Source organism: Montipora foliosa, chromosome 1 (genome assembly GCF_036669935.1).
Source record: "Montipora foliosa isolate CH-2021 chromosome 1, ASM3666993v2, whole genome shotgun sequence".
Taxonomy (NCBI): Eukaryota; Metazoa; Cnidaria; class Anthozoa; order Scleractinia; family Acroporidae; genus Montipora; species Montipora foliosa.
This window is the reverse complement of record NC_090869.1, coordinates 13425503-13438002: the sequence shown is the minus strand read 5'-3', so window position 1 is coordinate 13438002 and position 12500 is coordinate 13425503. Positions and strand designations below refer to the sequence as shown.

Here is a 12500-nt window from a genome sequence, read left to right as displayed (position 1 = left end):
ATATACAACTTGGTTCCGCATTACAGATTGGCTGTTCGTAATTGGATTCAAAGTGAGCGGCATTAAAAAAAATGCCAGTTTTCGGCCAGGCGGTATTTCACAGCGCCCCACCCCATTCTCCACGTCAACAATTCCGCCAGCTACGTAGGCTATACCACAAATGGATGGAAAGCGGAGTGAACGTGGAACGTTTGAACTGTTATGTACGATCGTAAAATTTACGTATATGGGTTATTGACCAAGCGTGAGGTCAAGATGGCTGGATATTGGCCAATTTCTTTTTTTGCGTGTTTATGGACCTCGACTTCGTCTCGGTCCATAAACACGCAAAAAAGAACTTGGCCAATATCCAGCCATCTTCACCGAACAATCTTGGCCAATAAAGATTTATTATATGGGATAAAACACCAAAAAAATAATCTTTGATCTTGCGGGACCAAGCGAGAAGTACCGAGCGGCTATTATAGATCCATCTTGCCCGCTCGGGTAGCCAATCACAGCGCGGGTTCATCTTGCCCGCTCACGGAGCTAGTCATATAATAAAAAGTCTTACATTTTATGCTGGTTGGGAGCTCCCAAAGGGCTACCTGAGCTTAAGGTTTCGTCGGTTAGAGCTGACGGTATAAGTCGATATTTCTTAGTTAAACCCCGTGCGAAATGGCGCGACAACTCCCAATATTTTTGGAAGGAGTAGGTAAGGCAGGATGTTGGATGGTGTTGGCAGTGTTGTGCAAACCGATGCAACAACTCCCAACAATGTAAGGACGTGCTGTGTATTATTTACTTTGTTTCTTTAAACTAGATCCTTGTCAGGTTCGAACGAACACACAATTTAAAGCTTTTCCTCTAGTTGTATTTTTAACACAACGTAAATGCAGCAAGCAGCAAAAACACACACAAAACTACAAGACCGCCGGATGCTGGGTAACCTGGCCTACAAAGCGCGTGGAGCACGTGGATTGTGATCGGACAATAAGAAACTTGACTTATCGTTACACCCTTCCTCTTGTAGTGAAAAAGAAACGAATGTATCCAAAGGCATGCAAAGTGTTCTTGACAGTCCCTAATAACTACGCGTTAGGTCTTGTGATATTGAAACTGCAAACATTTGAACAAAATGAAGTCAATGAATAAAAGTCAAACAAAATCTAAGACATTTCAAAGTCCTTGAAACGTGCAGCCGAGGTTACGTTGCCGTCTTCACCTCATTTTCCTCACAACAATTGTTCTGTGGGTAATTAGGTGAACTGGTCACGAGCTCAAATTTATAAGCTGCAGTGAACGCTCTGAACTCTTAGGAGTTGATAGGAGGGCCATTGTTGATCTGGGGGTTGTTTGGTATCCCATGGTTGGAGAAGTGATGCTTCAACCTCTTTACCACTACTTTTGCGGTCTTCCTTTGGAGTCTATCAACTTTAAAATAGCCGGAATAGTAGTCGTCTCTGCATATGTATCCTTTGTGCTCAAAGGTAAACACTGTTGGGTTACAAAAATGCGGAGAGAAGAGGAAGAGGACCTACTTGCTGGACTGAATGAATTGGAAACTTACGTGGCTTCGGACAGCGGCGATGACTCGTGGGGAGAAAAGAAAGAGGAAAAAGTCGTGTACGAATGGCAGGATTTCTTCGATGATTAATGCGAACGAAATAGAAACAGTCTTTGTTCGGTGGGCAAATTCAGCAGCAATGGTCGTAACATAAGGCTACAGCCAACTTTCTGTCAAGGACGCTTCGGGACATCATGTATGATTAGAGGTTCACGACGCTTCTGACTTGCAAAGGTGTCGGAAATGTTACACTGCTTTACATAGTTGGTGATCCCTTGGTTCATAGAGTGCCAGTAGACTACTTCTTTCGTTCTCCTAAGACAGCGTTGAACTCCAGTATGAGCCCTCTGAATCTTCTCTTTCACTTTCCTTTTTGGAGTTTGAGGGATGATACATCTACTAGTCTCTTGAAAATGATGCCGTCCCAAACTTCTCGCTCTTCTCTAATGTTGAAGTATGGGAGTACTTCAAGTGGTACAGAGGCTGTGTCGTTAGGCCATCCTTCGAGTATCACATGTTTTAGGATCGGCAGGGTGGATCTTGTGCTGTCTCCTGCTTGGTCTCATTCAATTGTGGCTCTGAGATTGCCAAGTATTCGATTGAATGAGTACTGTCATATTAACTTGTCTGATTCTGATCTTTTTGGCTGTTTCGTATTGGTGCTCTGATATGCTCTTGACAGGGTGTCTGCTAGGTACATTTCACGGCCTGGACGGTACATAATAGCGACATCATACTGATGAAGGCGAAGAGGGAGCCTCTGTAGAACCCTAGCGGTCGAGGCAAACAGTTTACTCGAGATGGAAACCAGAGGCTTGAGGTCGGTGAAAATGGTAACTTTTCTGCCATACACGTTCTGGTGATTGTGCTCTAAGCCAAATACCGAAGCAAGGAGCTCTTTCTCTATTTGAGAATATCATTGCTCTGCTTGTGGCATGGCCCGGCTGGCGTGAATTAAGAGGATGATCGTCTGGAGTAAGTACAAATTAAATTTCTTTGGATGAGGCATCTCCGCTTCCTTCAGTAGCCTTTGATGAGTCAAAATACTACAAGAAAGGGTGCAGAGGTGACTGCCTTCTTAACATGACCGAAAGCTTCATTTTGTTCCTTGCCCCAGAACAATGGGACTTCCTTGTGTGTTACACGACTGATTGGTTCGCACACTTGGGAGAGATCACTAAAGAATTCGGATCGGTACTTTGCCATTCCAATGAGCCTTTGAACAGAGTTACGTCACTGGGCTTCTTTATGTTTAGAACTGCTGCCACTGAATCCAGGTCAGGCTTCAAATCGTCTTTGGTGAGACGGCGACCAAAGAACTGCACATCAGCACACTTGAAGGTGAACTTGCCTGCCCTTGTTTCGTTCACGACATCTCTCTAGCAAGGCTTTCGTGTTCCTAACATTAGATGAGGCATCCTTACATTTAAACGACCGTTCTGGCGAAGACATTTCGGTAGCGAGTTCAGCACTTAGTCGAAGATCAAAGGCTTCCAACAGAGTATTGTAGATCCTACAGTAAAAGCAGCGATAACTTAAGCATTTGCTCGAAAACAAAAGGAAGTTGCAAAGGGAAAATTGCGAAAGATCAATAGTTATGCTGAATTTCAAAAGAAATTGTGGAAAGCTAAGGAAGATGTTGAAAGAGTGCTTTTGGAAACAGAATTAAAACTTGACACACAGCGTCCGATATCTGAGGCTGAAGACGCCTTATGTAAAGTAATCCAGGTGGCCCTTGGATTCCAGATCCCAGCCCGTGGATTCTGGATCCCGAATAATGGATCCCGGATCCCGAATAATGGATCCCGGATCCCGAGTCGTGGATTCCAGATTCCAAACTCACGGGTTCCACCGAGATTGATCCTGGATCCCAACGAATTTTGTGAATTCTGAATTCCATCCCATGGATTCCGGATTCCGCGCTCTGGATTCCGTATTTCAAAGCCTCACATTTTCTGGATCATGTTCCGAATTCCTTCATATCGGACGACTGCAGCTGAAGCTTTAGTAATTGAAGAGCGTGGTCCTGAAAGTCTTCAACAAAGGCTTAAAGATTTTGAAGATGAAGAGACCATTCCTGTCTGACTCGAGCAGGACACTGTTGAAATCAAAACAAATGATTTACCTGGACAATAACCTTGTATTGCATCCTTTGCCCTTCCACTTCCCGTAACTGCATTCTGCAAGTGGTGCATTTTTGAATTGGAGGAGATATGTGCATCGTCAATAATTGACTGAAACATTGAAATATAATCACTCCGAAAAGTAGGACCACCATCTAAGGTGTCAAGTTTCAACTTTGTTAATGAGTCGAAAGACGACCGCAAAATAATTGTGCTGGATAGTGAAGCAGCTGTTACCCCTTCTCCAGAAATTAATTGTCCATGTCCAAATTTGACTTTCAACTGTTGACCTTGTTTTGGTGTTGAACATGGAATTTCATTAACTCCCATGGTTACAGAGGAGAACTCTACAGTGAAGCTTTCGAGAAATTGGGATCGAGATTTGGAAAGTCTCATATTGTGGTAAAAGCCTATGTGAACAAGCTGAGTGACGAACGTTTACATGAGGCCCGTCGGTTCTCGGATATAGTATCAACTGCCGTTAAAACCTTCAAGCGTTTTTTGGATACAGTGAGGATTTGCATGCAGCAAACAACCTGAATATGGTTGTTGACAGGTTGCGCCCTTCTCTTTGTGTGAAGTGAAAAGAGTATAAAAGAGGCAAATTGTTAAAGAAAGGTAATCTAGTAGGCTGTGAGAAATGGATTGAAATCCACTTCAATGATGATTTTGGTTGGCGAGCAAGCAAGTCACCCTTCCCTGGATCTGATGGCAAGTTTGGAGGGAAACACACTAATACTTCAGCAATTTGCAGCACAGTAGCCGCACTCCCTTTTTATCACAAACTTTCAGGAGGACCTTTACACTTCAAAGCTAGTGGTAAGACCATTTCAGTACTATGTGTTATGGGAGATGGAAATCGTCACAAATTGCATACATAACAGGAACATTGTTGGAGTCTTGTCCACCGATATGTCAAAGGCATTCGATTCGCTGCCCCCTCCCTTACTGATCAATAAGCTAAAAGCATACGGTTTTTCTAATAATTCAATAGCCTTGATGCGATCATATTTCAGAAACAGGAAAAACGGAGAGGATCAGTCAAGATACAACAAGCGGTTGGTACACGACCAGGCCTCTTCTTTGGAATGTTTTTCAAAACGATCTACATTTCTCCATTGCTGAAAACAGGCTATTTATGTACGCTGATGACCACCAACTGTTTTCAAAGGCGAATACAACTAACGAGGCGGAATGTTTTTTTAACTGAGGAAGCAAACAACATCTCTGAGTGGTACAACAACAATCTTTTACAAGGAAATTTTTTCAAAGTAGCAGGTGATGTGTCTGGGCCCGAGGAATTATCACAAGGATTTACACATCGTTATTAATGGCACTTAGACGATCAACTATCACTTTCGAGTCATGTACGCAATGTTTGTGGAAAAGTATCCTGTCAAACTGGTGTTCTTCTGAGATTACGTAACCTTATTCCGACATCTGCTAAATTTACTACACTACCTTATCTTACATACTGCCAGACTGCCTGGCATTTCTGTCCTTCTTCTGATGGCAGAAAACTAGAACGAATTCAAGAACGAGCACCTTGCGCTGTGTATTGTGACAATAAATTGACAAATGAGGAACTCCTGCAAAAAGCGAAACTACCAACACTTCATACGCGACGACTGCAAGCCATTGCAAACATAATGTACAAAATGAAGAAAACTCTGGCGCCCCCCTACGTTGCAGACGTATTTATTGTTACCAATTCTCAATATCATCTTAGAAATTCTGATTTCGCCATACCTAGATATTGGGCTGTTGCTTATGGCAAACATAGCCTGACTTATTTAGGTCCTGTCATTTGGTTCAAACTTGACAAATTTATTCAATCGTATGAATCATTGGACATTTTTAAAAAGCACCTCAAAACTGTTTATTTCACAACGTGTAAAGACTGTCTTTTATGTAACAACTAACGAGTGTCTGATATATATTTATTAATACTTACACATGTATTTTTATCTTATATTTTTAATTATTAGTTAGTTAATTGTAGTTTTGTGTCCCAAATTAGTGTACGTACACTGTACGGTAGCAAGTTTGACCCAATAATAAGGTACTTACTTAAACTAGCAAGAGTCAAGAGTGTTACTCCATGTAGTCCAAGTGACTCTACATGGGTCTAGTGAACAGCTTAATGTCCTTCCCCTTTTGGACCACGGTGGCACTTGTTCTCTAGTTGTGCGAGACATTCCGGTCAACTCAGTTTGAATGGTCCATCAGAATCCCTCTATCTGTTTGGTATTCAAGTAATTTATCATTTAAAGACAAGAACAGTATCATTCGAAGTTGGTCCCGTTAGCATGCAGGCGACTCGTTATCCAGTTGAGAATGCATTGGTTGCTGACAAGTTGAACTTACCACCCGTTACAGTTAAAGATGAAAAACGTCAAGTCTCGGTGGAATCATTCGGCAGACCTTGAGCTCAAAGGTGTTAGCGGAGCAGAAGTTAAAGTTGTTCGTGGAAGTGATGTAGCTGACATTATTATCCCAAGAGAGATACGTGAAGGACCAAAGGATTCCTACTTTGGAGTAAAGACTTAACTTGGTTGGACTGTCACAGGAAACCTTCCACGATACATTCGCAAGTCTGAGTCTGTAAACTTTGTACATATTACCTCATGTGAGGAGGAACTGAACGAGTTCGTCAAAACATGGTGGTAAACTGAATCATTTAGATGCAAATATGAGGGTGATGAGCTACGTTCAAGGGAAGATGAAATGGTTCTGACGACCCGAAAGGTCGATGGGACAACCCGCAAGGTCGATGGGAGGTACGAAGTTGGCCTTATTTGGAAGAACCCAACTATTACTCTGACAAACTACAGAGTCGATGCAGAAAGGCTCTTGGAATTGTTGGGAAAACACCTTGAAACTGACCCACAACTAAAGCAAAAATACCATGAAATTGGAGAGAATGATCTGCAGAAGGGATATATCAAGACGTTAACAAAGGATGATTTGTCAAAACCTGTTTTGCATGAATGGTATCTACCACACCACCCTGTGGTACACCCGCACAAACCTGGTAAGGTCCGCCGTGACAGTGATATAGCATCCCGTTACCAAGGAATTTCTTTAAACGACTGTCTGACTACAGGGCCAGACCTTTTGAACTCCCTGGTTGGTATCGTAATGCGTTTCTGGCAGGACAATTAGCAGTGTCGGCTGACATCGACGCGACGTTTAATCAGGTTGCAGTCCCTGAAGAAGGCCAGTCAGTCTTGGTTAATGCAATCCCAGAGAAGGAACAAGAACACTCTGTGCGGAGTATTGGATATGAAAGCCTATTACCAGTTGGGAGTTACTTGGAATGCCCAAAATGATACAAGACGGAAAGTTGTCAGTCTTACTGCCTCAATCTTCGATTCCATTGGTTGCTGTCAGAACGAGAATATTCCTTCAATCTGGCGTCGCCAGGGATGGGACGAGCAAATTCCTGAAGTTTACAAAAAAAGTCTGATTGGCAGAAGGAACTGGGAAAGCTCTCAGAATTCTCTGTACCACGGTCTTATTCTCTTCCCGGTGTCCATCCAGTTGTATGTCTTTGATGACGCAAGTGAAAGGGCATTTGGCCATGTGGCGTGCTTTCGGTTAGAGTATGCTGGTGGACAGAGACATTGTGCATTTGTAACTGCTAAGACTCGTGTTGCGCCTGTTAAACCATTGATCATCCGCTGACAGGAATTACAGACAGCAGTTCTAAATGTTCGACTAGTCAATATGATTCTGGGGGAACATGATTATGAAATCTCATCTACTTTTGGACTGACATTAGTACTGCTATTGAACAAATTTGTGGACCATCAAAGCGTCATCCTTCTTTCACTGCAAACAGACTTTCTGAAATTTTAGATACTTCGGAACCACACCAGTGGCCCATTGCCCTGGCAAACTAAATCCAGCAGATTATGTCTGTCGTGGCCTGAAAGCTGATGCGATTACTCCTGACAGTCGGTAATTAAATGGACGCTTTATTTCTTTTGCTTCCATGCAGAAGAACACTAGCCAGATGATATTTCAAACACAAAGCCTAATCCTGATGCTGACGATGGCGCTGAGATTGTTCTTTCAGCTGGAACTACCCCACTGCTTAACCCACAGTTTATAGACCTGTCCAAATACCCTTCATTCACTTAAGTTTGTCGAGTCACCGCTCATGTCAGAAGGTTCATTGAAAATTGCAGAAGAGACAAAACAAATAACCAGGCAAGAACCAACTCAATGGAAGTTCAGGAAATCGAGGAAGTGAGACTGATGTGGATCAAGTCTGTACAATAGGAAGTATTTCCATCTGAAATTATCAATGCTCAGGTTAGAAGATCTATTGGTGCAAAAGTCGCGTGAAGACCTTGACCCCCTTTATTCTCCGGGTTGGCGGGAGAATTGGTGGGGCAGCTGTTTCTACGATGTTAAGGACCCGGTTATCATTTCTCAAGACCATCAACTAAGCCGGCTCATTATTCAGGATTATCATAAGAAGCTCAGCCATGAAGGCACAGAGCACGTTCGAATGAGCTGAGGTTAATTGGATCCCTTACTCTCGTTCTACAGTCAGAAGAGTCCTTCACAATTGTTCACTGTGCAGAAGGCGAAGAATCAAGCGTCAAACTCCTTTGATGGCAACTCTCCCAAAAGATCTTTTGCAAATAGCACCACCCTTTTTCAAAGTTGGCGTTGCTTGTTTTGGTCAAACACTAGCACAAGCAAGAGAAGCGTTATGGGTGTCTCTTCACATTCGTGGTCACACGGGCAGAGCACCTTGAAGTAGTCAGTTCATTAGAGACTGATTCTTTTATTTATGCACTAAGAGGATTTGTGGCAAGGCGTGGCCCACCACCTGACATATACTCTGAAGTACCATTTTTATAGGCGCTGATCGAGAGCTCAAGCAAAGCCTGTGCACCTGGAACCAGTCACAAATTGCTGATTTTTTGTGTCAGAAGCAAATTCAGTGGCACTTTAATCCTCCTGCTTCCCCACATTTTGACGGTATTTGGGAACGTTTGGTACAGTCGTGCAAGAAGGCCCTGAAAGTTGTGCTGCATGGTCAAGATGAAGTTTTGGAAAAAGCCTTTGCCGAAACGGAGGCCCTTGTGAATAGCAGACCTCTAACAGAAGTTAGGTCCAGCAGCAGTGGAAGCTGTAACCCCAAATCATTTCCTCATTTCTCGCGCAAACCCAGTTTTTCCCTGTGGTGTTTTTGCTGACATTAAGATCTCCAATAATAAACATTAGAAACAGACACAAGTCATCGTCAATCAAGTCTGGAACAGATGGTTACGTGAATACTTGCCAACTCTGATTGGTCTAGGCGTGTTAGCAGCTCATAGGCATTCTACTGTATTTGTTTCCACTGCTTCCAAATAAGCTGTAGATTGCCTGTCAATTCTACATGTGGCGGAGGCGAAACGTTACTTTTAAATAAAGGAGCTGACTTGAGGCACTTGCTGCGTTGGCGGTGGGTCAGAAGGCCTTTCAACTGATTTCAAATAACCCATCCACACGTGTGTTTGCTTCTGATTTGTAATCGCTCAAAATATACCCACTTCTGACACCAAGTTAAGTACTCCGTTTCTTTAAACTAGATCCTTGAGAGGTTCGAACGCCAACACACAATTTCAAGCTTTTATTCCAGTTGTATTTTTAACACAACATGTATACAGCAAGCAGCGATAACACACACAAAACTGCAAGACCCCGGATGCTGAGTAACTTGGCCTTCAAAGCACATGGAGTACGCGGATGTTGATTGGTCAATAAGAGACTTCACTTATCGTTACAAAGTGCATTATGGGAAAGATTCCACCCACAAGACCTTGTAAACTGACAAAATTCGGCTTCTATCTTGTTTTCAACATGTTAATGCGTTGCCATCTCCATGGAGACCATATGTAATAATAATGACAATAACAATAATAACAATAATAACTCTACTTTACTTCTAGGCCTATTTACAAGGTTACAGTAATTACAATGAAATATTTAATTTATTACTAAAATACAAAATAACAAGAAATTAAAAGAAAAGAAAGCTGCCAGAAGTCTGGACTGCCCAAGTAGACGTCAATCTAATCAAGTGGGGAGCCCAAGGCTAAAGTTTAATTGCTGTTTACAGTGCATTTAAAAGTAATTAACCTAGTTGTGATAAAAATGAATAAAGAAAGAATGCTTTCTACATTACGAAACTAATAAAGTAGATTTATTAAGTAAGATTTAAACTATGTTTGATAAATGGAATAGAGTTGAGATTGTCTAGGTGTTATAACTATTACGTTTTAGAGATGTGATATGATTTTTAAAAGCCCAGAGGGAAGAAATAAACTTTGAACATTTGTCGAAGGAATTCCACAACCGAGAACTGCTACTTTGAAGCGACCTTAGACCATTTTGATTAGTGTTAGTATTTTTAAGAAATAAGTTATCATTACTTGAAAATAATCATTAAAGATTGGTGGAAGTAATAAGTGAACCAGGAATAAACAAAATGAAGAATCTGAATTTTAATTACATCACTTAATTTTAATATAGTATTAATATAGAATTTCAGTGTGAGCTTGTGGGTGCGAGAATGTTATAACTTTCACGAGTCTTTTTTGAATCACCTGAAGTGGTTTTAGATAATGTGTGTGCGTGGCCCCAACAATGATGGAAGAGCTATGCTTGCTGCGCTACGCTTCGGTGATCACGAAGCCAAAGAAATGTTGTGAGTTGTGGGCTCAACATTTTGACCAGTTTCAATCTTTGTGAAACAATGTTGGGAATTTGTTGGCCAACGATGTTGCTTCCGTTTGCACGAAGCCTTACACAACATCTCGTCTAAAAAAATCACGTATATACACAAACCTCAAAATACAAATGTGCGTTTTTGGCGCACTAGGATATATGTGATCATATTTGTGTTTGTTCAGTGTACGTTCACAAATACCAAACGTCTGAGAATTGGCGTGTACGTGATATAACTGGGCTTAAAAAAAAACCCATACACCAGTGAAAATTGCAGATATACGTTAGCAAAAACCCTGTATTTGTTGCCGGTAAAATCCGTTCTCAGGTTGAATCTGTTTTCATCTAGGCTAGGTTGAATGCACACCCAAATGAATTGAAGTCTAAATTAAGCCTAGAGAAAAATTAGGATAACTTTTGGTTCTTATACATGGATGTCAATTGACATATTATGGAAAAGTAAATAAAGAAAAGAACTGTGTTGGGTTGAGCATGTTCATCGTGGCAGTGGTGAAGACACAGGGCTATAGAATTGGAGGGTGCGAGTACATGTAAGTGCATAGTACAGTTCTTTGTTCCCTTACTATGTTGTAATGTTGAGACTGAATGGATAAGTGTATGAATACCGAAACCGATAAGATGATACGAAACATTGTGAAGATGTGTGCTGAGGTGCGTAAGACAGAGCGGGAGGGAAGGTATAGGTGTTTTCAATCCTTTTTGGCGGGTTGATAGCTTCTTTAAACTAGGTAGAGTGCATATTCAACTTAGGTAAAATTAGGTCACCAGTTTAAGTTACAGGTCAAAATGGATTCGACCTGAAACCGGATTTGACCAACAACATATACATCGTGTCATAATTGTGAAACGAATGGCCAGCCATATTTGTGGACTCCGTGCTAAATATTCAACTTTACCACCTGGCGACAGTAAATATTTACGTGAACTCACAATACCTCTCTTTATTTTCAGTTTCCATCGTGGCTTCTTTCTTTATTTTGCCGGTGGGGATGGCGATGTCTCTCAGGTAACATAATAGGAGTAATTCTCAACGGTTAAGTGACATTGCATAGAACGATTGATTCAGGAATTGAATACTCTGTCTCACGGAACCGTATTGAAGCCTTAGGTGTTTCTGGGATAGGTGAGAACAATTGAAGGGTTGTGGCTGCAATTGCCTTCATTCTGCTTCTGTCAGTGGCTGTCGGGACTATCTTATCGTTAACTTTTGTTTAGTAAGCATGGAATCATGTTGTCAGCTAAAATATTGTCTTTAGTCAAGCATGAGTGTATTTTGAATTACCTTTACTCGCTACCTGGTGTTTCTGCATCAAACGTAGCCTGCGTAGCAAACGTTCCTGTTCGACTGAAGAGCTACGAAACGATTTTCCGGAAACTGGCCCCGCGAAAGTTGAGGCAAGAGACTGAGGGAACGCTTGCAAGAAGACCCCCTATTTTTGAAAAACGCCCACCTTTTAATGGTTGACTTGACGCACGCTGATTGACGTCTTATTAACAAATTAGCCAATAACAGATAACCATGTTAACACAAGTAACAAACCGAGGCACCGAGGAATCGAAATACCCAAGCGATCAATGCAGAATTTGCCGGTGTGATTTTAAAGATAAATTTGTAACCCAGCTTCTCAGCCGGGTACGACTGGTTATGTTTCTTCTGAGAATTTGTTTAAACCGTCGAAAACAAAAGAAAGTTACGGACAAATTTTAGGTGATATTTGCAGAGCGGTTGGAAAGAAGCTGTCGAAACAATTTTCAGAATGTGTATTAAAGCAACCCGTGCGCTCGTAAAATACGAAATTTAGGAACATAACTCGTACAGAGTTCCATATGTTTAAAGGCAGTTAAATGCAAAACTCCACAAAAGCTGACCATGAAACAGTTTGAGAGGTTTTATTTTAAAACTAGCTACGATTTCAGTGCGACCTGCTGGATATTTCTCGGTAAAGAGTGGTTGACAAAATGAATCGTACTAAATCTCCTGGAAAATAGGGGAAAACGTCCTCGCTAGTTTGATATTCCACAGTACGTTTTTGGTCAAATCGTCACGAAATCGTACATGAAATAGCAAGTAAAAGTGC

At 41.6% G+C, this 12500-nt stretch overlaps 1 protein-coding gene across 3 annotated transcripts in view; it reads left to right on the top strand.

Annotated features, from left to right (window-relative positions):
- LOC137986567 (uncharacterized) overlaps positions 1 to 12500 on the top strand; it is a 40236-nt gene that overhangs the window by 25158 nt on the left and 2578 nt on the right. For all 3 annotated transcript variants that reach the window (XM_068833617.1, XM_068833666.1, XM_068833570.1), the window contains one exon: positions 11374 to 11428. In XM_068833617.1, the coding sequence (XP_068689718.1) occupies positions 11374 to 11428 (55 nt within the window). The remainder of the gene's footprint in view (positions 1 to 11373; positions 11429 to 12500) is intronic.